Source organism: Anoplopoma fimbria, chromosome 23 (genome assembly GCF_027596085.1).
Source record: "Anoplopoma fimbria isolate UVic2021 breed Golden Eagle Sablefish chromosome 23, Afim_UVic_2022, whole genome shotgun sequence".
Classification (NCBI taxonomy): Eukaryota; Metazoa; Chordata; class Actinopteri; order Perciformes; family Anoplopomatidae; genus Anoplopoma; species Anoplopoma fimbria.
In genome coordinates, this window is record NC_072471.1 from 13,945,564 (window position 1) to 13,968,235 (window position 22,672).

Sequence of the window (22,672 nt, forward strand, 5' to 3'; positions counted from 1 at the left end):
TGGATGATAAAAATTAACCTCAATATTATCATTGATTACAAGTGGACCACACACTGTTTTGACTCCATCCAGAGCTAAATAATTACACTACATGTTGCTTTTGTCATCAGAGGGGTTTAAAAGCACTCACCAATTGATCCTTTGGGACAGGGCATGGCGGCGGGGAGTCCAAATTTGGTCTTGGCCCACCAGATGCCTGCATCGAACGCCTTGGGACAGCCCTCATACACCACTGTGGAGGAAAGATCAAATATTAAAAGGTTTGGATGTGAATATGGTTTTTAACACATGGCTGTTAGCAGTTAAACACACATACAGCTTCCATCACACTGATGCATCAGGCAAAAAGAAGATCTACTTAAAGAAAGGCATAATAAACTGATGCTGGACCTGAACTTGTACCACATAAATAACCCTTTAGAAGGTAAACGCCTGCTTTGGTTCCACGTCAGGACGCCACCTAGCCGATCCATTTAATAAACAGCCAGTCAGACCAGCACAGTGGCATTGGCCCAAATCAGGCCTGCTGAGCCATTACACAAGCTGTGATATATAATTCATTTCAGCATATCTGGGTTAATAAATCTCCAGGACAAACCAAGCTGGGACCTGCAGGCTTGTTGGCTTGTTTAGTAGCTCCTCTCACTGTAGTTGCACTCAGCCTTTAATCCCTCAGTGTTTCATTAACTCTTAAGTGCTACTATCACATAACTTCATAACCTTAGTCAAACTTTTACTTTAGATAAAATGAGCTCATCTTTTAAACTTTCTATTGGATCGCACTTCCTCTTTCTTTAGGGATCATTTCTACGATAACACAAGACATTCTGTCATTCTTAAAGGCTGTGGTGACATTAACCGCTGTCTTTGGGTTCAGAGCTGACAGATGGGTATGAGGCCTGCCATGGATGGTCACATCTCAGTGACCTGCAGGACATGACCAAAGAATCCTCTGCTGTGTTTCATTCTCCCATCTCCACTCCCTCTCTCACTCCCTCCCTCCCTGCATCAATTTTTTTTTTGTCCCTTTAGATGTGAAATAATGTCTTAAATCTGCTTGATCAAAAATGAACAAAGCAAGTTTTCTAAACAAAAGGAACCATCTTGTCGTATAGATTTACATCCATTAACAGTCCAAACACGTTCTGAGACTGGAGAGCTTCATATTGGGTCAAACAGTCAGCGCATTGACATTCACTTTTCGTTCATGGGACTCTGTGGTTTCGTCTTCTATTCATCTCTACTGTATTGTGCGTGTGCGGTCCCACTGCCAAGTCAGCTCACTAGCCAGACTTGCCTCTTCTGCTTGACTGGGTGTCGACAAAGAATTGCAGTTAGCTCAACTGAGGCACCAGCAGACGTGAGCGACAATATTTGTCTCCTTTTGACACTTTCTCGATTCATCCGGGCTCACTCTGTGAACCGGAACATTAAAAGGAACAATACACCCAATTTCTGAAATTGTTTTTTAATATTTCTGTTCTTGTCTTGACCACAGCAAAGTTAAATGGACAGCATTTTGTAATAGCTATGGAATTGTTTTGTTTTACTTTCATTTCAGTATTTGGTTAATTGAATCCCTATTATAAATTCATTGTTATGTCTTGTCTATTTAATGTGAGTAATATTAGCTATTTTACGGGGCTAATTTATTACTTTAATACTTTGTCCAAACGTCAGAGCTATTGTTGAAGATTTTAGTCACTCAATTTTGTGTTTCCTAACCTTAACCCTAAAATTACAGTCAGTCGCTAGAAAATGAGATCAATGAAATCCGGAAAGATCATATGTTAAATACACATACCCTTGCATCCAATAGGAGTGACCTCGGCGAAGGGGTTATCACAGCGGTTACACTGACGGCCGATGACTCCTCCTTTACAGGGGCACTGCCCAGTGATGGCGTCACATGTTCGAGACTCGGAGCCAACAGAGAAACACTCACAGGGGTAGCAAGTGTCCTCACCGTCAGGCCGATAGTGGTTTTCCTGCATGAAAGGAGAAAACATTAATGACTAATACCATTTGTTATCTATAAGGGGACGATTGTGTTATTTCTCTTTCAAATGTTCCATTGTCATGCTTCTCGCTTTATCTGCTGCCCCGAGCAACCTTTGCTGTTGAATCATAAAAAGTAAGAGCAAGTGTATCAATCCAGGAAATGTAAGTTTATGTATGTTTTTACCTTGCAGCGACACTCTCCAGTGGTCTTGTTGCAGTCTTTATGAAATCCCCTGTTCGTATCACAGTTACAGGGTCCACACATGGGACTGCCCCACCAACCTTGAGGACATGGCTTCTCCACTCTGTCATCAAAGACAATTTCAGATTAATTAGAGCAGCTTTAATAAATATCTACGACAAATGACACAGTGACCATGTGAAAAGGGCAGAAAATATCAGTTATTACAGGTTTCAGCACACTTGCTTTGTAAACAGTAGGACCAGTGCACCTTCTTCTTTTGGAATAAAATAAAAAAAATGTGTCATACAAGCAAAGTGATTGTTAATCCGGTTTTGTCATTTACTCAAAATTTACTCAAAATCTGATAGTTGACTATCTGTTAAGTGTATCTACAACTTAACACTCCAAATAAACAAATCTTAAATAAACTTCCTCCGCACTTTTAAGTCAGTTGTTCAGGTGTGACTCATTCAAACAAACATACACACAGACTCTCTTTCTCTCTCAAGAGAGAGAGAGAGAAGAGAGATGCGAACTCCGACTAAGCAATGTGATCTGATAGGGGGACGAGCAGCAGTATGAGGGCAGCGGTGACTAAACACCTATGGAGGATCAGTCAGGCCTGAAGGGGGAATCCCACATCCTGCTTAAGGCAGGACGTGATGCGTGTCATAGGGGTCAGGGGGAAATGACTGCTTCTCAATCAGGGCTGGCTAATTCCCGTGCCATCTTAGACACTGCTGACAGTGCAGAACACACTCGCAGCTTTCTGCGGATTTATACAGACTTTCCAAATGTTGCTTAATGGTTTGATTATTTATTTTTGATGTCGTATCATTCCTCTGTCTCCCTCACACAGGCACACATACACTACTGAGCTCAGATTACTAACTAATAAAGCTGCTCTGAAAGGTTACCCCCTTACAAAAAGAGCAAGAGCCTAACATAACTAAAGGAGATTAGTGTGCTTTGTCTCTGTGGGAGGCAAAGGTAATTTCTTTAGCCTGCATTATTTTTAACATCTGGGTACAAATTACAGTCTTGCAGGGACCCTTCAGCATGCAAAGCTAACTACTCTAAAATGCAGTTAAAGATACAATCTGCGTCAGTGTTTGTGATTTTTCTTTAATAAACATCTAAAAGGTAAAACATTTAGCATTTTAATAACTCTAAATCATTACCACAATTATTTGGAATTGTTTCTATTTGCTAGAGACAAACAAATGTGAAATGTGAAAATCCAAAATCTGACGTATTGAAAAATGTGACCTTGTTTAATCACAACTGTTAAAAACATTTAAGCACACACAGGGAGGGGAAGGGAGCTTACTTATTTTCACAGTATTGTCCGTAGTGGTTCTGTCCACATTCACAGGTGTAGCCGTGAGAGGAACTTGGTTTGCGAACGCAAGTGGAAACATGCTCGCAAGGGTTGAGCTGGCAAGCATCCACGCACTCCTTCCCGAAATAACCTGCAGGACAAAGAGAAAAGAGTGAGGAATGACAGTCAAACCTAACCGAGCAACATTTAGAGTTTAACTGGAGCATATGATGTTTGTGTGAGTGTATATTACCGGGGTCACAGACACAGGTGTGCGTGCTCCAGTCATCGCTGCAGTGGCTGTTCTCAGGGCAGATGTTGGAGTCGCAGGGGTCAGCCAGGTCACAGCCGTCTTCCACGCGGATCTTCAGGCCCTGAGCCATGTTCACGTTGGCCACGTTGGTGGACGTCTCACCCATACGCACACCCTGATGGAGGCCACAGATTGATGATGTTAAAAAAGAAGCACGACAAGAGGAAAGGGAATATAAAAGAAAGAAAAAGAAAAAGTGGTCCAGGAAAATAGAAAACAACTGTTACATTTCTTTCGAAATTTGAAAAACCACTAACCTGTATGCAGCCAATAAATCCTTTTATGACATGGTTCCCCTCTCCAGGCAAACCTCCTACATGAAGAGTTTGCAGCTTTAATCCTGGGAGGTCATTACCGAGCTCGACCGACTTCTGCCAAAAAACAGAGATATGAAAATGAGAACACTTTTTTCTTGAAAACTTGTTTACATCCTTGTCGAGTTGTGATGTAATTAGCCTGTACCTGGTACATGCCGTAGTCCAATGACACATGAGCCATGTATTTGATGTCCTTGCCGTCTTTGGCGCTTCTCAGCTCTACCAGCAAGTGGTGCCACTCCCCGTCGTTGACGCGAACTTGGGGGAAGCTCAGCGCAGCCACCAGCTGCTTCCTCAGAGACACCTCCATATGAATCTGCTGCTCACTCACCTGAATGATGGGAAAACTGTTATTTTACTTTCATTCCCATTCAGAAAGCATTCCCATTCAGAAAGCACTTAAGTCCTGTTGTTCTCAGGGGTAAAAAAAAATTGCACTATATGCTGATGACAATGTCATTTTGGTTGACAATAGTTTGTTGTCATTGTGCCATGTACTATATCTCACCATGAGATTGATGGTGGAGTGGGCTCCGGCATTGGCTTGCATCAGGGTGCCAGCAGGCTGCCTGGTGCGGAACATGAGGCCCATGTACCAGGGAACAGCAACGGTAATGTCCGTCTCGCTCCAGGAGACCAGCGCCTGGCCATCGAAGAACTGGGGAGATGGCATCACTGGACGGGGACAAGCCGAGAGGAAGAGTAAGGGGAAAATATCATTAGTGTTTAGCATTTTAAAGAAAGATCTGTGCCACATTTATATTGAAGCATTGGTGTAATTCCATTTAACATTTTAGATCATTGCTAAGAGAATCAATGGTCTACTCATTAGACTTCACAGAGATCTTCTGGATTGCTGCACGATACAAAAACAGGGTAAAAGGAGCTGTTCCTCTGCTGCACCTGAAGCTAAAGGTTTCATAGTTTCAATATGCTAATTGAGGTTTCACGTCCAACATTATTATCATCTTCAGTAAAGTGAAACCGAGAGTTAACAAGATGAGACAATAAGTAGCATCCATCTCTTTAGCCATGGTCACACTTGTCTTCTCAATATTACTTTTGTTAAGCGATCATGCCAGGACACATTAGCTGTCAAGTCCGTACGCTCGGCAAGGGTCCACCTTGCAGCACAGCATACAGTGAAGTGCTTCCTCTTCTATATAATCTCCATCATAAACCCCGTATGTTCTCGGTTCCCCAGGGCACATATTTCAACAGAAGCTTTCACAAATACACATATACACAAGCTGTAATTATGAGACAAGCACATATTTGTTCGTGGTAACCGGTAGCTAGAGTGGCTTAAGTCCAACTACTTTATCGAAGGTTAGTCATACATAAAGTAAGAATAATCCCCCAATAACAGCCACTCCTCGTTTCTGATTTATTTTGACACAAAGGTGCTTTAGCCCAATGCGAGCAGGTTCAGGAACAGTATGCTAACACGCTTCCAGTGAAAATGCTAACATTCTGCTGTTTACCAGGTTGTATTTATGCCTGTTAGCATGCAAAAATGTATTAGTTATATTTATTATTCTAAACCTCATTTTTCTTACAGTTGTATAAAGAGATTGAGCAAAAATCTGGTAAGCAGTGCTAATCTCGGCCCTTAAATTGTGCATGGATCAGAGGAAGGTTCACATGGTTCTGTGAAAGCTTCAATTTGCGGGTGGGAGAGCAGGCACAGTGGGTCTTTGACCAGGTCCAGACATCAACAAGTCTGCAGCAAAGTCCAACTAGGATCTAAACTGAGACTCATTATGTTTCACCTGAACAACTTTCACATTTTCTTCACAAATATTAAAGGTATTAACCAGGTATGTTGACTATAAACAAATCCTCAATTACTGCAACAGCATGTTTGACCTCAGTACAGAGATTCAAATACTTGTCATAACAAGCTACTGCCACCCATGTAGGAGCAAATGTTTTTCCAGTATACATCATGCTTATATTTAGCCTGACTGTAATCTGCTTTAAATTAGCGTGACAGAACTCATTCCTTGTCTCTTTTTTAGAAATGGTCGGTAGAATTGAAATCTTATCTGGAATTCTGTCTTGTCATGTGTGTCCAGTCTGGATGATTTTTGCGGCGTAAAATCCACAATAACAAATCTCTTGTTTCTCGTGTGGCAGCTGGGTGTGCGCAGCCTCAAACCAAATGTGTCAACAAGAAGCAGAGCTGCCAAAACCTTTTTCCCAGCTCGCTGTGATCCCGGCCCAGTTCAGATACTGGATACTGGGGCATGGCGCTAGCTAGGCGGCTACCTCATAAGCGAAAGGGGGGGCAAGGAGAGGAATTCACACCTTCACACATTGTTTGGAAGCTCGCCCTGAAGGAGGAAATCAAAGTTCTCAATTTACCGTGTAAGAACATAAGATGGGTTATGGAGTGTTAATAAAAACACTGTAGGAAAGCTGTGATGCTTTTGTTTCCTGGGCTAACAAGGAAACACTGCCCAATGTAAAACCACTCACTATCTATCTATAAGTGCTGCATATAGGTAGGCACCAGAGTAACTTGAGGTAGCAACAAAGTCACAAAGGGGAAAGCCATTGGGTCAGTGTGTGTGAGTGTTTTGTTTCATCCTTTGTCTGGGTTTTGATGAGTGAGTCAGAGATTGTTCTTGTTGTCCTTAAACTCCAAACCTGAGGCTATGTTTAGTGTCTGTAAGGCAGTGAGCAAAGGCTTCAGTGTGAATATCCATTGTGGCCGCCTCATGAGTCAGACTGAGTCAGGGGAGGCGCTCCTTATCCCATTTGATCTCCCAAGCACAAACCATTTCCTGGAAGTCCTCGAGACTTACACACACACACATACTGTGAACTTACAGTAGGAGGAGCATGTAGATGCAGGCTCATTTGGCCAGAGACACACCTGCATATGAATGCATTTCTTAATGCAAAGATGTAATTACAGACACTTTTTGGACTCTATCCTAAAAGATGACTCTTCTTTGTACCTTGTTCACAATTCTTGCCTCCGTAGCCGGTTGGGCAGTCGCAGTTGTAGGTGTCCCACTTGCTGACACACACTCCTCCGTTCTGACACAAGTCGTTTGTGCAAAAGTTTCTCTTTGCTGGACAACCTTGACATCAAACACAGAGAAATAATCAATATATGTGTGTGTACTGTATGCATCTGTTTATGGGCTGCAAAACACAAACAAAGATATCTAATTGATGCTAACTTTAGCTCTTGAATTTTTTTTTCTTCTTAAGCATTCAATTAGGCTGTTTCATCGACATGCAGCATGTCTAACCTGCTTCGGTGCCGTTGTTGGCGACGTAGCTTGCCATGTCGATGGGTTTGCTGTCAATGCTGAGGTTTCTCATGCAGCCCACAAAGTCTCTGTTCCTGACCGGGAAGTCCTCGGGTAGGTTGGGAACTCCGCCTAGCAGCAGCGGTCCTGTCAAGTCCAGTGACCTGCGAAAGACACAGTCATAAATAGATCAGGGCAAAATCCAAATTATAAAAGAAAATCTACTTCTCTACTCTACATATCTACTGAATGTGTGTCCAAGCTAAAAATGTTTAAATACAAGAAACCGCTAAATTAGAGCCGGGTCTGTATACAATCAAAATGATTCAGATCTACAAAGAATAATCCCATATTTTGACTAGATGTGAATAAATAAAACAAATACTAATAATGATTGAATACTAAGGAAGTTGATATTCAGGACCATTCATATCTATTCTACTTGGAAATCAGTGACATCCCCTTGATGCCTGAGTTTACCCAAGAAAGGGCATCTGAGGTTAAGCATTAGCCCTTAGCATGACTGACATTTCTGAAACAAGTTTCCAAGGTTTTTATTTGTCACAAGGCTAACTGCTTCCACGACCATGACCGAGTCGGGTTCCACATAGCAGGTCATGAAGGAAGCTACTTACACCTCGAGCCTCTGAAACACTCGACATCAAACACCAAAGTGCCGTAAGAGACTTAATGTAATGCAATGCTAAACCGATGCATGTCATGTGCACACAGCCCAAACACTGTTGTGTGGTCAGGAGCATGTGAAGCTTATTCAGTCCTTAAATAAATAAATAAACAAATGAAAATCTGTAGTTTTAGAGCCATAAACTGCAATAGTTTTTCAGAGATAAGTTTACTCTGTACTGCTTCAAGATAACCCATCAATAATTATCTGTTTGTATGAATATTAATTATGCAACCTGATTGATGACTAGGACTGATATTTGTTTCTGAGTTCAAGGTGAACCATTTCAATTCCATATACATCAATTTATGAATTCAAGATATTTTGCATGAGGAAAAGTTTTTCCTTTGTTTTTATTTTTGTTTAGACAAGCCTCTCAGCTTGACTTCATTATATGAATTCAGATGAGAAATTATGGTTGAGAGAAGTGAACCCAAACCTTACTCGCTTTCCTAGTATCATAGAGAAATATGTCTGGAGGACATTAGTCCATACTGTACATACTGTACTGTACAGTATGGAGTCTGTACAGAGTTGTAACAGTAATAGCAGAGCCTTGCGTACAGTGTATATACGTAGGTTTAGACATAGTTAATACATTTGATGGTTCACTGTATGGACCTTAACAAAAGTTCTTCAAATACAGATTTGGTCTGGTATTAAAAGCAAAGTGATTGTTTTTGTCTCGGTGGCATTTCTCAGGTTTACCCCTCCTCTGAACAGTGCTGCTCTGTGCCCCAATCTCACTCTGGATCATGACAATTCTTCACAACGAATCTCCAGGCGTTTGCTTATTTCCATCACATTACATACCAGCATTATGTATATTTCAATCCTACACAGTTTAAGTGGCCTCACAGCTTCTGTGACCTGTGCAACAAGTTCCTGAAGGAATTTAACCTCATTAACTCCTCTTTGAAGCTCTCTCTGTCCCCACCCTCTGCAAACTAAATGTGTCTCAGCATGCTAGCTCTCCATTAGACTCATTAAAAAAAAAGTCTCACGCTATAAACATAGAAATTTATTTCTGTGCAGGGATCACACAGTAAATCGGATTAAGCCCGTGTTGAGGTGAGCTTTTGGGTGTTTAAGGCCGTGTCTGACAGCAGAAAGGCCATGAGGATGAACACTCAGATTAAAAGACAAAAGGAGGAGAGGGATGTAGAATGAGAGTTGTGTAATCTGTTGTAATGAAGGCACTTTGACGAAGGCCCTCAGGTACAACATATCTACCTATTAGTCTGACTAGTTTGTGTGCGTTGGATGGATTAGAGATAATGAGGGATAAAACCTAAAGAGAGAAAGATGAGTGAAAGATATATGCCAGTTTACTTCTTCTGTCCGGTCTGGGTGCCTTGGGCGGCACAGGAGTAGTTGCCGATCTGCTTTCCGAAGCGAGTCGCCATGGAGATGTCACAGTCGTCTACGGCAACCACAGCTACCTTTTCTCCAGAGGGACCATGAGGGATGCCCAGACGCCCAATGTTTGGCTGAAAAAAAAAGAAAAATACAGATTAGATCCAATTTTTCATAAACATTTGCATGTTAGAATCCAATTTATGGCTAATAGCTAACGGTAGTGGATAAATAGTTAAATAGATGGCTAAAAGCTAAAAGTAATGGACTAATAGTAAAAATTGATAGCTGAAAGTAAAAGGTAATGGACAAATAGTTAAAATAAATATCCAAAACTTAAAAGTAGTTGATGAACGGTAAAGGAAAAAATAGCTCAAAGGTAATGTATAAATAGTTGAAATAGATTGCAAAAAGCAATGGATAAACAGTTGAAATTGTTAATAGATAAATGGTGAAAGAACTAAACATAATAGATACATTTTCCAGTTTATTGGCAGAAATACAAATGCAAACTTAGACAAACCGACATATATACTGACATTTCAATTGCATGAAAGAATATTGTAAAATCCACGTTTTATCATTATGAGTTAAAGAATATCTTGTATAAAAACAGTACTAATGAACACATGAATAAAATGACGGGGCTGGGATACTAAAGTTTATCTGACGTCTGATAGTACAAGTACATCTGATAAGAAATGTTGGGAACACTGCTCTACACTACATCTATTGTCTCCTTTTACCCACCAAGCTTTATTTTTAAAGTGTATTGTCATGGTAAATCCTAACTGACTGAACGTTTAATGCTTGATTTCTTTTCTTTATTTCTTTTTACTCAATGTGAGAAACTTGGTTGAGTTTGGTGCTCGATCAGTGCAGGTCAGAGCAACACAAACAATGTCTGTCCGACTTTAGCCGACTTGGAGCAGAAGTGCACAGCCCTCTCTTGGCTTAAGATGACAAAAAGCCCATTGTGTGCATTAGCTTGCACCTAATGATTACAAAGTAGGCTAATTCCTCCATCAAGGCCTGTGGCCGACAAACGTTGATCTGAGAAAATGTGGATCAGCTTAGAAAACCAGGCCACCAAATCGCTTTAGTTTCTGTAATATCTAACCTGAGACCAAAGTTCAATGGAGCTTTTTTACTTAACAATAGTGGCCTTGGAACAGGAAGCAGAAGGAATTTGAGGACTTCAATAAAAAATGTTTCCACCAATTAAATAACACTTTTCATAGTTTAAGATATGAGCCATTTTCAGACATAAAAGGAATCAATCTTTAAATCAATAAAGTTGATATGGAATTTTCAACATATTTAGAGTAAAATGAAAGTGTTTACATTTCATATTCTTGCAGTGAGTGGCTTACACTAGATACAAAATGATAAGTACCTCTCTCTGCTAACTTCTTGGAGAATGGTAACACTCATGACCACAACAACACACAACAAAGAGGACTACAGATCCCAGATTGATCGCAGTGCAGTGTTTACATAAGGCACCAAGGCAGTTAGAGTGATAGCAGGAGAGACTTTTTAAACCACTGCAGTGGCGCATCAACAGTATACAGCAGAGTTCTTGAATAAATTGATTCATTTCATTTCAGTCATTCAGAATTTTGAATTTCAGAGAAATAATGACAAAAGAAACAGAAGCACTGTCGAAAGCAAAAGAGTGTCATGCATAGCGAGACACTGTGTGTGCATCTGTTTGTCTGCTTCATAAATAGGATTAGAGTAATGAGATACTGGTGGGGCAGAGACTCAGCAAACAAAGGAAAAGGGGAAAAACAGAAAAGAAAGAGCGGCAGACAAAAATAGGGAAGTGGACTGACCAGAAATAAGAGACTGAAAGAGAAAGACAAAAGAGAAACTGGCGGACGGGTGAAAAAATGAGCAACAGATGGGTGCAGTGTTTTCTATTTTAGCTCAGGTGGGCTCTGGTCCGGGCATATTTTCCAGCCCACAGGGAGTTTATCTCTGCCACTCCCTTCAACATGCCCCGTTTCCACTGATTCCACCAAAAACACTTTCCATAAAAGAAAAACAGGAAGGCCAACTGAACAGTACTACACGTCTGACTCCACTGATGTTTTCTTATTTTCCTCACTTTTAGTCTCATTTGTCTATTATTTTTCACTCACAGGCAGTCTCACAAGCAAAAATGTCATGTCACGCACATATTCATGCACACATACACACAAGTGAGGACGGAAAAAGATAGTGAGTGAACAAGCTGTGGGAGCTTTTGATCCCTTTCCTGTGACGTGGCATGCCGTGGTCAAGGAGCAAGGCATATATATGCTATAATGTCTCCTTTCGAACATAGCATCTGTGATGTCTTGAATGTTTACCATTTATATACATTAACTTAGATGCAATCCAAGATATAGCTGCATCGCTTAGTGGATCAATAGAAAAATTATCAGCAACTATTTTATAACTGATTGATCGTTAAAGTAATTTTCAATGTAAAAATGGCAGAAAATGCTAGTTTCAGTCTCTCAAATATTAAGATTTCATGTATCTCTCTGTTTTATATCGTATAAAACTGAAAATGATCGGGTTTTGGACTTACAAAACAAGACATTTAAAAGTGGAGATGATTTGGACTTTCTTTACTGTTTTCTGATAATTTCATAAATGGTTTATTGTTTCTTCTAGAAAATAATCAGAAAATGAAAACAATTGTTTTTTTTATTCACAACCGACAAAAGTAAACTACTAAATTATTTAATGTTAATTAGGACTGAAACTTGATTACTCAAAATATGTTTTTAATTACTTAATTTACTATAATTAAATTAATTGTTGAGTCTTTAAACCTCATAAAACAGATCACAATGTACCTTAGTCCAAGGGGACATCACCATCACAAGTCCAAAACCCAAAGATATTCAAATGACTCTAATATAAGACAAAGAAAAAGCAGCATATCGTCAAAAATGACAAGCTGGAAACGGAGACGGTGTGGTTAATATTTATCAATTCTCAAAAACGTTATAGATGCATTTAACATTGATCCACTTTCAATGTAGTCACTGCAGCTTTAATGTGACTTCATAATTGCTCAATTAAAAAATAAAACTGTTAAAAACGGGATTCAATTATACCGAGCTTGGTTCATTCTGTTTGGTCCCCTACTTTACTTACTCAGACTGTTCTGTATGTGTCTGTGTGCGTCAGTACCCTATAATCACCTTGTATGTGGAGCATGTATAGCAATCATGATAGTAGGAAACCACACCCCTATCACTGCCACCCAGCCAACCGCCCCCCTGCTCTGTATCTGCAGGTGCCAACTTGTGTTACCCCGTCTTTCCACCTTTACTTCCCATCATAACCATCGAGACTAAATACAACTGAAGGTGCAGCCATTCCACGTGTGAACAAGGAAACTCTTTCTTGTCTCCAGTTGGCTGAAGTAGCATAATTCAAATCAGTAAGGTAGGACGGGCCTATTTGAAAACCGTCATGATTTATTGCGTTGTTATGTAATGTTGGATTCAACTGCCACGACAGCGGCCTGTGGTGGAACGCTGCACTGAAGTGAAGCTGCTTTAAAGCTGCAAACAGATGGAGTATCCCATGGCAGCGTAAGATAATAATTCAGAAATGTGGCCAAATGTCTGTGAAATGTCGCTGATAATTAGGAGTGCCTTCGCTGCATTTCCCTGCCGTGTATTATACATCTACGTCTTGCTACAGTGTGTGAGAAAAAAAAAATCAGAGAGCAGCAAAGCATGCGGCCTCAAGCTGTAAGAAATGTTGGCACCGGGCAGCCAGCAACAGAAAAACAATGACAACCCCGACACAAATAACAACAGTGTTCAAAGATGCATAACAGCGGTGAGGGCAAGAAGAATAAAAGAGGCAAAAGAGAAGAAAAAAGTGGCCTTCTGTTCTCTGCTGTGAATCTGGTCATAAAGAAAAGGACGATGGGCAATTTGCTATTTGTGTTATAGTGTAGTTAGTTAAAACTGGCCCTAGGGAGGAACACAGTCTTCTAAAGACATAAAAAAAAAGGGATCAGCTTTGCTTCATAATCTCATTTTTTACATATTTCCTGTCTATCTTCTTTTAATATTGTACACAGAACTATGTGCATGCATCATAAATCTTGCTTGAGACCAGATCTGATGAAATGCAGTTGCAAAAGTGAAGAAGAAATGCTTCATTCCTCCTTCATCAATCAATATCAACGTGCATGGGACGTGAATTTGACATTGATACAATATAATCTATTCCTTTAAAAAAACAAAAAGACAAATCTTGGTCAAACGATGATTAAAATGACTTTTCAAACCAGTGGGGAAAATTAAACGAGAGGGAAAGTGTGATATCTGTATAAAAAGTTTTCAAGGGCAACAAAAGGTAATTTGTCTGATGGAGTAAATCCCTCACTCAGTGACTCTTCTAACAAGAGGAATCTGTAGCGATGCTGATTACAATCTTATCATCTCTTTTGAGTTCAGTCGAGCGGGGATGTGACGAGATAAAGACAGGAAGCCACACACAGGAGAGAAAGAGAGAGAGATACCCAGATATCGTACATAATGGACCCGCAACCCAAAAGTCTCTGGGGTTGCAGCTGTCACATGTGCTGTTAATTCACACACTGTTTAAGTGCTGCATGTATTTAGGGTATCTGTGTAATGTGTAGGGGATAAAGGAGCATTAACGCAGCTGTTAGAACATGTTTCCGACTCATACCTACACTTCCCACGCTGAACAACTTTTTAAATGTAAGCAATGTCAGACAAAACCATAAAACATTTTCTAAATCGCTCTTTTTGTGAGCCCACAAAACTATAAATCACTGGAGTAGCCCATCAATAGAGCAACAATAAATACAATTATTTAAGGATTTTAAAAAAAGAGTTCTTATTCAAAACCACTTCCACTATTTTTGTGCCGACTAAGAACTGAATGAAAACAGAAACAGTAAGTGATATTATGCCAATTAAGAAAGAAGTATAAATAATTAGAATAATATTTGATTATCTAAATTATAAACGCACATTATTCCACACAGATGCGTTTCTACCTGCTGGGTTTATTTCGAATCTTGAACTATGATCTTTGCTTAAATTTCTTTTTAACTCCCTTTTAAATATTTGCTCTGGATGCCATGTCCTAAATTGAACATTAGTGTTCAGTCAGCTGAATGTCTGTTAGCTGTGTAACCGCGGCCGGTACCGCTGTATACGGTTTCAGGGCTTCTCTCTGACCCCTGGTTCTAAAGTGCACTCGGCCCTCACATTGAGGGGCCCCATGAGAGTCTCTCAGTTACCCTCTGCCCGACTCAGGGCTGTTGAAGATTCCCTCTCTCTAAGGTGTCGTCTCTAGGGGCGACAGGCTTGCTGCCGCCATGGTAACGCACTTGATCCCCGCAGCTAGCCACAAAGAAGAAGAGGGCAGAGGACGCGAGCTGACGGAGCGCCTGAAACACGCCAAAAAACACCCACAGTTCTGCCCGATGCAGGACATAGATCCTCCAAAACACACACACGCACACACTCTCTCCCTTCCTTCCACCAACACACACACTGACACCTCTACTACCATCAGGCTGCCTGTCAAAGCCGACATGATGACTCAACCAGCCCCGCGGCCGGGATGGTGAGCCTTGCTGCACAGATTGAGTTACATGCAAAACACGGTTCGACAGCTTAGTCAGAAAACACGTTAAACTCTGTCAAAACGAGTAATGGCCAGTAAACATGTGTGTGTGTCAGTGTGTGTGCGTAGAGGGTGGGATGGAGGGAATACTCCGTGGTGATTGTGTGTTTGTGCGTGTGTTTGGGGACTATGGGAAGGATGTCTGCAGAATGTGTTTAAGAGTGAATGTTGATTGAGCAAGAGGCAAGCTTGTTTGTATGTGTGTGTGTGTGTGTGTGTGTGTGTGTGTGTGTGTGTGTGTGTGTGTGTGTGTGTGTGTGTGTGTGTGTGTGTGTGTGTGTGTGTGTGGCAGGAAGTGTCTTGTGGAGCTGCAGACGGCCTCCAGTCCATTCTGATAATAAAGGAAGGAGGGCGCACAGTGTTTTGTTTTATTTTATTTGGGCTCGCCTGAGGAAATCCCATTGTTTCTGCGACTCTTGGATGAAAATTGCACTTGATGGATATTTGAAAATGAGATCTCCTGATGCTTTAAGGCGTGTGTGTGTGTGTGTGTGTTGTGTGTGTGTGTGCATGCTGTGTCTCTCTTGAGGTAACCACAAGAAAAGACCAAACATGTTTTTATTATCATAAAATACCCATAAACTGGAGCCAAAATAAAGATGGGCATTGACCCAACATCAGCATCTCTCTTAAAAATGTGTGAGTGTGTGAGTATGTGTGTTTGTGAGTGTGTGTGTTTTGGCCCTGTCATGCACAGGCTAGTGTGTCCCACCTTCCCTCTGGCAGAAACAGACTCTGTCATGTCCACATTACCTCACCTGCCCTCTGGCTATGTAAACCTAGAAGTGTGAATTATTCAAACACACACACACGGTTCCCAGAGGCTGTACACCGGGCTACGACGTCCCGCGTTCAAGCCTATATGTTACTGCTGTCCTCATCGTCTCATCGCACTTCTATCCATCAGTGTAACAGATGGGCAGCGACCATTGTTGGCTTGTAGCTTCCTAGCAGCAAAACAAATGTGCGGTACGACATGTACACTGAGGTAAAGGTAACTTGATCCTGTTTGGAAAGGTTTGAGAAAAAAATCCTTTTACAACGCGACAAACATGGCCACCTGCCTGTACACTGACATCAATGGGATTACCTTCTGATTGAATGCTTTTCCAAGGCTTGTTTGAGCATATTTAAAGGCAAGTTTTGTCTCTTTGACTTATTTTGCATGATCTATCTTTAGTTTTTTATTATCCTTCCTTCTTTTAGATCAGGTACCTTGGATAAGTTTAGTCATGATGATTTGAGTCGTCTGATTCTTTCCGTTTTTTCATTTGAAATCACAATTTCCAGTAAATTAAACAGGAATGCCATTTGATGAGTTTTTTGATGCTGCTATGTTGCAACAACATTTACATGTCAAAGCTCATATCATGCGATACAATTGTACAGACACACTGCATGCGTCATTAGCAACAAATATGACATGTTTTTAGTCATTGCTTACTTGCTCCCAAAGACAAATGAAAAGATCAATACCACTGTCATGTCATGAGACTGTTATAAACCTTTTTCTCTAAGGAATGGGTGTTTTTCAAAAAAATGTCAAACTATCTTATAATAATGCAGACAATAACAGGTTTTTAAAAGGTACAAGTAAATGACATATAAATAAATACATATATGTAACTAATTGATCTTAGAGGCAACCAAATGCGCCTCTGTTAAAGGAAAAATTCCTGAAAGTAAGGAAATGTAATTTAATTATGCTAAATACTTAATGCAAAACTTGTATCTATATCTGACCTCTGAGACAGCAGCTGCTGTACAGTGACCATCTCACCATTATCTAAACAGCCTCGTAGAGAGCACGACATAAAGCAATTAAAGATCACTAGGAGTGATGATAATGTTTAGCAGTAAAAGCAGTGGCACAATAAACTTGAGCTTGATAGGGATCACATAAGAGATAAGGGATTCACATTAGTGGAAAGAGATAAGATGAGGAGACAAGAGAGACAAGAGGAGGAGGAGGAGGAGGAGGAGGAGGAGGAGGAGGAGGAGGAGGAGGAGGAGGAGGAGGAGAAGTTAGTGCCAGGAGTATAGAGTGGTTATAAATATATGGATGTGTTCTATCTCTCAACTTCATTTTTATCTCTCCTTTTTTTTCTCCCAAATTCCACTGTCTTTCCGTCTCTCTTAAGTCAAAAAGAGGTTTAGGTCATGCTAGACGAGGTGTGTGAAATTCTCTCCTTCCATCACACAAGAGCGAGGAAGAAATGTCAAAATGAGATAAGATGAAGACTTGAGAGAGAGAGAGAGAGAGAGAGATGTAGTGGGTTAGGCAGTCATGTATGGAGGCGGTCTGTAGTGACAGATTAATCAGATTTATCCTCATTCCTCCATGACACAATACTGCACACATCAGCTGTTCCTAACGACTGGTAGCTCATTCATCCTGACAAACACACACATGAATGTCAGCACATAAAGGTTCATCCGGTGTGGGCGTTTTTATGAATCAGTCGTAACATCTGCGTCGAGACCCCCCCGTCTTTAATAGGCTGTATGGATTCAATCACCTCCTCTCGCTTCAGAAGCTGAGCTTTTGCTCTACCTGTAGCTCAAGGCTAACTAGCTTAACTGTCCTTAGACTGTAACGGACACCTCCGAACCTCGGTGCTAGGTGCCTCTATGATCCACACAGCTGGACCGATATCTCAGGCAACTAGTGCCCCAATTCTGTACAGTTTAGCTAGTCAGCCTTGAGCTATACTGTAGGTAGAGAATAAGTTGGCTTCTCCAAAGCGAGAAGAGGTCACTGAATGACACGGTTTCAGAATGATGTAAGCTATTCATAAAGGTGAGCCGCAAACGCAGGGCTTGTGTTATGAATTAAGCGTTTAAGTAAATATGTAAGGGGGCGTATCCTATAGTAAAACATCCCCCATATGCTACTCAGAGAGCTGGGGTTACACAAATAACTGCAATGGATTTTACTCATCAATGTCCATTTTCTTCAAATTTGACTATTGCCAGGCCTCCCAAAAATGATATTTTGTTGCCTTTTTCAATATCAATATAAATATATAAATACATATTCTTAACATGCTGTATTCAATCATGAAGCCAAAATTATGTGATGATTCACTACACACGCACATTACATTACAGAAGCCTGAAACTAGGTGTAACCATTTGCCCTATTCAACTGATTTCTCACTATTATTTAGTTAATTATCCAATTAATACCAACCACTAAGGCACATTAGGGATCTTAGTGTAACGGAAGAGAAGCTTAAGGATACGATCCAAACCTAAATCCCTTAAAGTAAACTGCAGTCTAAACAGAAGCGTGTGGGCCCCGAGATACTTGTTGTCGTTGCTCATTACGAGAGCAATCTCCGACATTTTTCTGAGCGTTGTTAATCCTCCCTGACAGAACTGATGCTTCAGCCCGCCAAGCTCCTGCCAAAGAAAACACAATGCTCTCTGGGTGTCTACCAACATGTCTGTCTTCCTGCCAAGGCTTAGACAAGTTTAGCTCACCTGAACAAACCTCAATGGAGAAAGTCAAGGAAGGCTGTTACTGTGTAATTTCTGCTTATACGACACAGGTCTATTTTAGATATGAAGAGCTTCTCCAGTAGATGGAGAAACAGAGAGAGGCAGGGAGACCAGAAGGCTGATATAACGCACTTACTGTCCTAAAAACTGTCCCTACCTGCTTCGCAAAGAGAGACCCTGACCTCTGACTCCTAGTTAGTCATTTCATTTATAAGAACGTCAGTGTGAGAGCAACAACATGCAAAACCAGGCTGAAGCAGAAAAGGATTGTTTTGTACATTACCCTATGGAGTTATAAGTTCAACAAAGAAGTCAAACACAGGAGAGACAAAAGAAAGCTAAGTCACATTGGAACTACCAAGTCCAGACACCTTCTAAAACCATATCAAAATCCACTACAGCCTCTTCATTAGTCCAGACCAGACCATAGCCAGACTAAATTAGAACTATCACCTGAGTGTTAGAGGCCATGTTACCTCTGTATATCTGAGGTTAGCATGTACAGTAGAGTTAGTCCAGTAAACTGTACTAGAAGCAGAGCAGGGACTACGTGAGACCCCCGGGGGGGAAAAGAGCACCAGTGGGGACTAGGCTAGAGGTCAGAGGTTACCTCCTTCTGATTGAGCTCCAGCCAGGCGGTATAGAGCGGGAGCCGCAGAGCCCCACTGGAGTCCACCAGACTCCCCCCGTCCTGGTAGAGAGACACCGTGAGAGAGAGACACCTCGTTAGACCTGTAGCCCACAACCAAGCCATGTCACTGTATGTGTGTGTAAGTATTTTTGTCATGTTTCTTTCTCTGCTGTTAAAACTGGGGTAGGCAGTATATGTTTCGGATCAATGGCCAACAATTCAATAATAACCTTTCAGCATATTGTAATTCAAGTGGTCTGAGAAAAAACTTACACTCCTGCATCCCTTCTTGGATCTGTTTTCAGGCTTTAGAAAATCAACACCCAAGTCTTTCAGAGAGAGGGCGCTCCTATTGGCCGTTCTACAAATGCAGATGCCCGTGAACATCGCTTCAGATGGAGAAAGTCTGTTCAACAGCAGAATATCCTGCAAGAACAGTTGCTATTCCAGCACGGCAACAGCTGCCTACACTGCACAACAACCCCAAATAATAATAAATAAGGAAGACAGACTGATCAAAAAGAGAGTTTTGACAATATCAAGCATCTCAGAGATGGAGCGAAAAGGGTTGCTGATAGTGGAGCCTTCTGCTCATGGCTGCGACTACAGCCAAGAGCTAGCCTTGTGGCTACGGTGCAATAATCATTTTCTCTCCATCTATCTAATATAAGTTCAGCCCTGCGGCTGTTGGCAGTATGCTAAACTTATATTAACATTTTTTCCTCATCTCTAAAAAGCTTTATGTGAGGGGAAAGCTGCATTAGGAGGGCTGTATTTTCAAATTCTGTTTTGCCTTTTCCAGAAAACTGCCTACTTAAATTTAGATATGCTGAAAGGTTATTATGGAATTTTTGCTCAATATTGCCAACGATAAACAATAAGCTTTAACAACCATGAATATACAGTGCGGCAGAAGAAACTATTAATACAGCTATCGCTGTCTGCATGTACTGTATGTGTGTGTACAGACGCATGCCTGCTGAAGTGTCTGTGGTTGGATTTGCTGCCGGCCAATTTGCCAACAATAACGACACTCAAAGTAAAACATAATTCATTCCTGCCCACTTCAAAAGCACCTCTCCCACCACCTCACACAATAGGCCACAACTCATGCACTGCCGCCCAGGACAAAGATGTCTCTGGCAGATTTATATCACGCTGAGAAAATACTACGCTATGCTATGAATTTACAGCAGGAAAAACACAGGGAACAAGTATGTGAAAGCCCAAAACCAGCCTCCACATGTCAACATAGATTGTTACACCAAACTGACACAAAGCATGGTTTTAGAAGCATGTTTACATCCTCCGGTACAGCATTACTACGTGCTATAATAATGATAATAAGTGATTAGAAGCACTTAACGATATGTCTCCTTTACTTTGTTTAAATAGTCACAGCTACTGTGTAATGCCTTCTAATTAGTAAAAGAATCCCACTTAAATGCAATGTGTGTGTTTATGTGTGATGATAACCTTAACTGTTTGAGGTCTGGGGAAACCTGCGTCAAGAAGAACAAAGAATAACGTGGCCCCCTTCCTCTAAAAACACTCCCTGTCGGGGAATGTAGAGTCTGGGGCTTCACCTCAAAAAAATAACTACTTAACCTTAAAAAGCACATGCACCCATGTCTGTGCAGAGACACACAATGTTGCAGTTCCTCATCATAACACGTGCACATCCCTATGCACAGCTCATGAAGTGTGTGAGTGTGTGTGTGTGTGTGTGTGTGTGTGTGTGTGAGTGTGTGTGTGTGTGTGTGTGTGTTGCCATGACACAGTCACACACCTAATAAGGCATGCGTCTTTTACGGCCACCCAGGAAAGCCACATGTGGCCTCCACTATTGGCTCTAAAACTGCAACACAAGGACATGGATGGGTACTCCAAAACCACTCCAAAGAGCAATTATCAACTGTGTGCATGTGTAGTAGACTGTGTGTGTGTGTATTTTTTTTTACTGCATATCAGCTTGTTCTGGAAACCCAATAAACTTTGGAACATCAACAATGAGACTAAGAGAGAGAAGAGCAGCTATTTATTTAACAGCACACTGTGCAGAGCAATTTGCACTGATGACGACTGTTGAGAACATATAGATTTTGCATATGTAATGCGAGACAACGGATAATGCTGGTTTTAACGCCATCCTACTGGTCCACTTAGGCTCCGTCATTACCTCTCACCTGCAGCTCAATCGACAACATATATCATCTCCTTATACCGACCACTGTTCCATCTATTTAATACTGGTGCAATGGCGTGTTTATGTCCAGCTGATGGTTGTGATGCAAATATTCACTCTCCTTTATGCTCTGATTTTGGTCTCCACCCACAGAAATATCTGGCTCTTTTGCTGCTAAATGCTCCACTATGTTTAGGCTAGTAGCTTACTTTGCCTGTCAGCTGTTAAGTGCTGGGCAGGAAGTGTACAGTGGATTTATCAGAGCTTTTTTGCTAAAAGACAGTGAACTAATAAAGTATAACCCTAAGATGCTAAAACGCTCTGTAGAGGGGAACTGCAAAGTCGGGTGATTATTTATGGTCCATTGTTCAAATAAAAATATATAATACAACAGCTTTAAAAAGAAATAGGATGTGTCTCTATCTTTAAATCACTCTTGCAATCTAAAAGCGCTGAAAGTATTGAAAATATTGCAGTGAGACCTGTCTTTATTTGAGTTAACCAACAGCTTTCTAAATACGGCTGAGTGGTTGAGTTTAAGCCCAGCAGCGGTGGAATGCAAAAAATAAACACACACAGCATATTTAAAAAGTACTTCTAGCTATGCTGTGAAGTAATTTGCACGTATGTTCTGATAATTAAAGTGCTGACATGTAAACAGCACCAGAGTGAGCCAGGGAGGAGCGGCAGAAGCAGAAAGAGTGAACTTTTGGTACTTGCTGGTGATAAGAGCCAGCTAAGCCTGTCTGGGAATGCTGTCTACACACCCTAGCCATACATATCATAGCTCATATTAGCCAGTGTAACAGTTTTAACCTGTCGAACATCAAGCCTGCGTGCAGTGATAGGCAGCATTATGAAAATAGCGGTAACACTCGGGCATGTCATGCCTGCAGTCATGCTATGCTTCACTGACTTTGGCAGCATATGGATGGATCACATGGAACTTAATTATAGTTTATTCATAACTGTGATTTACAATTAATTGGTGTTTCACTCATGAGCATTTTTTCAGAACTTATTCTTTTCTAAAGATAGCCGGTAAACCATGAACACAAGTATGATTGATAATCCTGCGAGTTCATTCTTGTTTTCATGCTTCTAATGTGAAATCATACCAACCAATAATACAAACTCTGCCTGGAACTGCAGGCAAATGGGAATATGCAATGGGAATAAATGGGAATGGATCAGACGGGACGCAGTCAAAAAGTCACACATTCA

General features: G+C 41.0%; 1 protein-coding gene across 1 annotated transcript in view; it reads right to left on the reverse strand.

Moving 5' to 3' along the window:
* Nucleotides 1-22,672, reverse strand: part of celsr1a (cadherin EGF LAG seven-pass G-type receptor 1a) — an 85,419-nt gene that overhangs the window by 16,347 nt on the left and 46,400 nt on the right. Inside the window, exons 7-17 of the mRNA XM_054624576.1 lie at nucleotides 9,420-9,577; nucleotides 7,403-7,566; nucleotides 7,103-7,228; nucleotides 4,645-4,811; nucleotides 4,282-4,467; nucleotides 4,077-4,190; nucleotides 3,760-3,934; nucleotides 3,516-3,657; nucleotides 2,186-2,306; nucleotides 1,805-1,988; nucleotides 131-232 (exon numbers count right to left, since the gene is read on the reverse strand). Of these exons, the coding sequence (XP_054480551.1) occupies nucleotides 131-232; nucleotides 1,805-1,988; nucleotides 2,186-2,306; nucleotides 3,516-3,657; nucleotides 3,760-3,934; nucleotides 4,077-4,190; nucleotides 4,282-4,467; nucleotides 4,645-4,811; nucleotides 7,103-7,228; nucleotides 7,403-7,566; nucleotides 9,420-9,577 (1,639 nt within the window). The remainder of the gene's footprint in view (nucleotides 1-130; nucleotides 233-1,804; nucleotides 1,989-2,185; nucleotides 2,307-3,515; nucleotides 3,658-3,759; nucleotides 3,935-4,076; nucleotides 4,191-4,281; nucleotides 4,468-4,644; nucleotides 4,812-7,102; nucleotides 7,229-7,402; nucleotides 7,567-9,419; nucleotides 9,578-22,672) is intronic.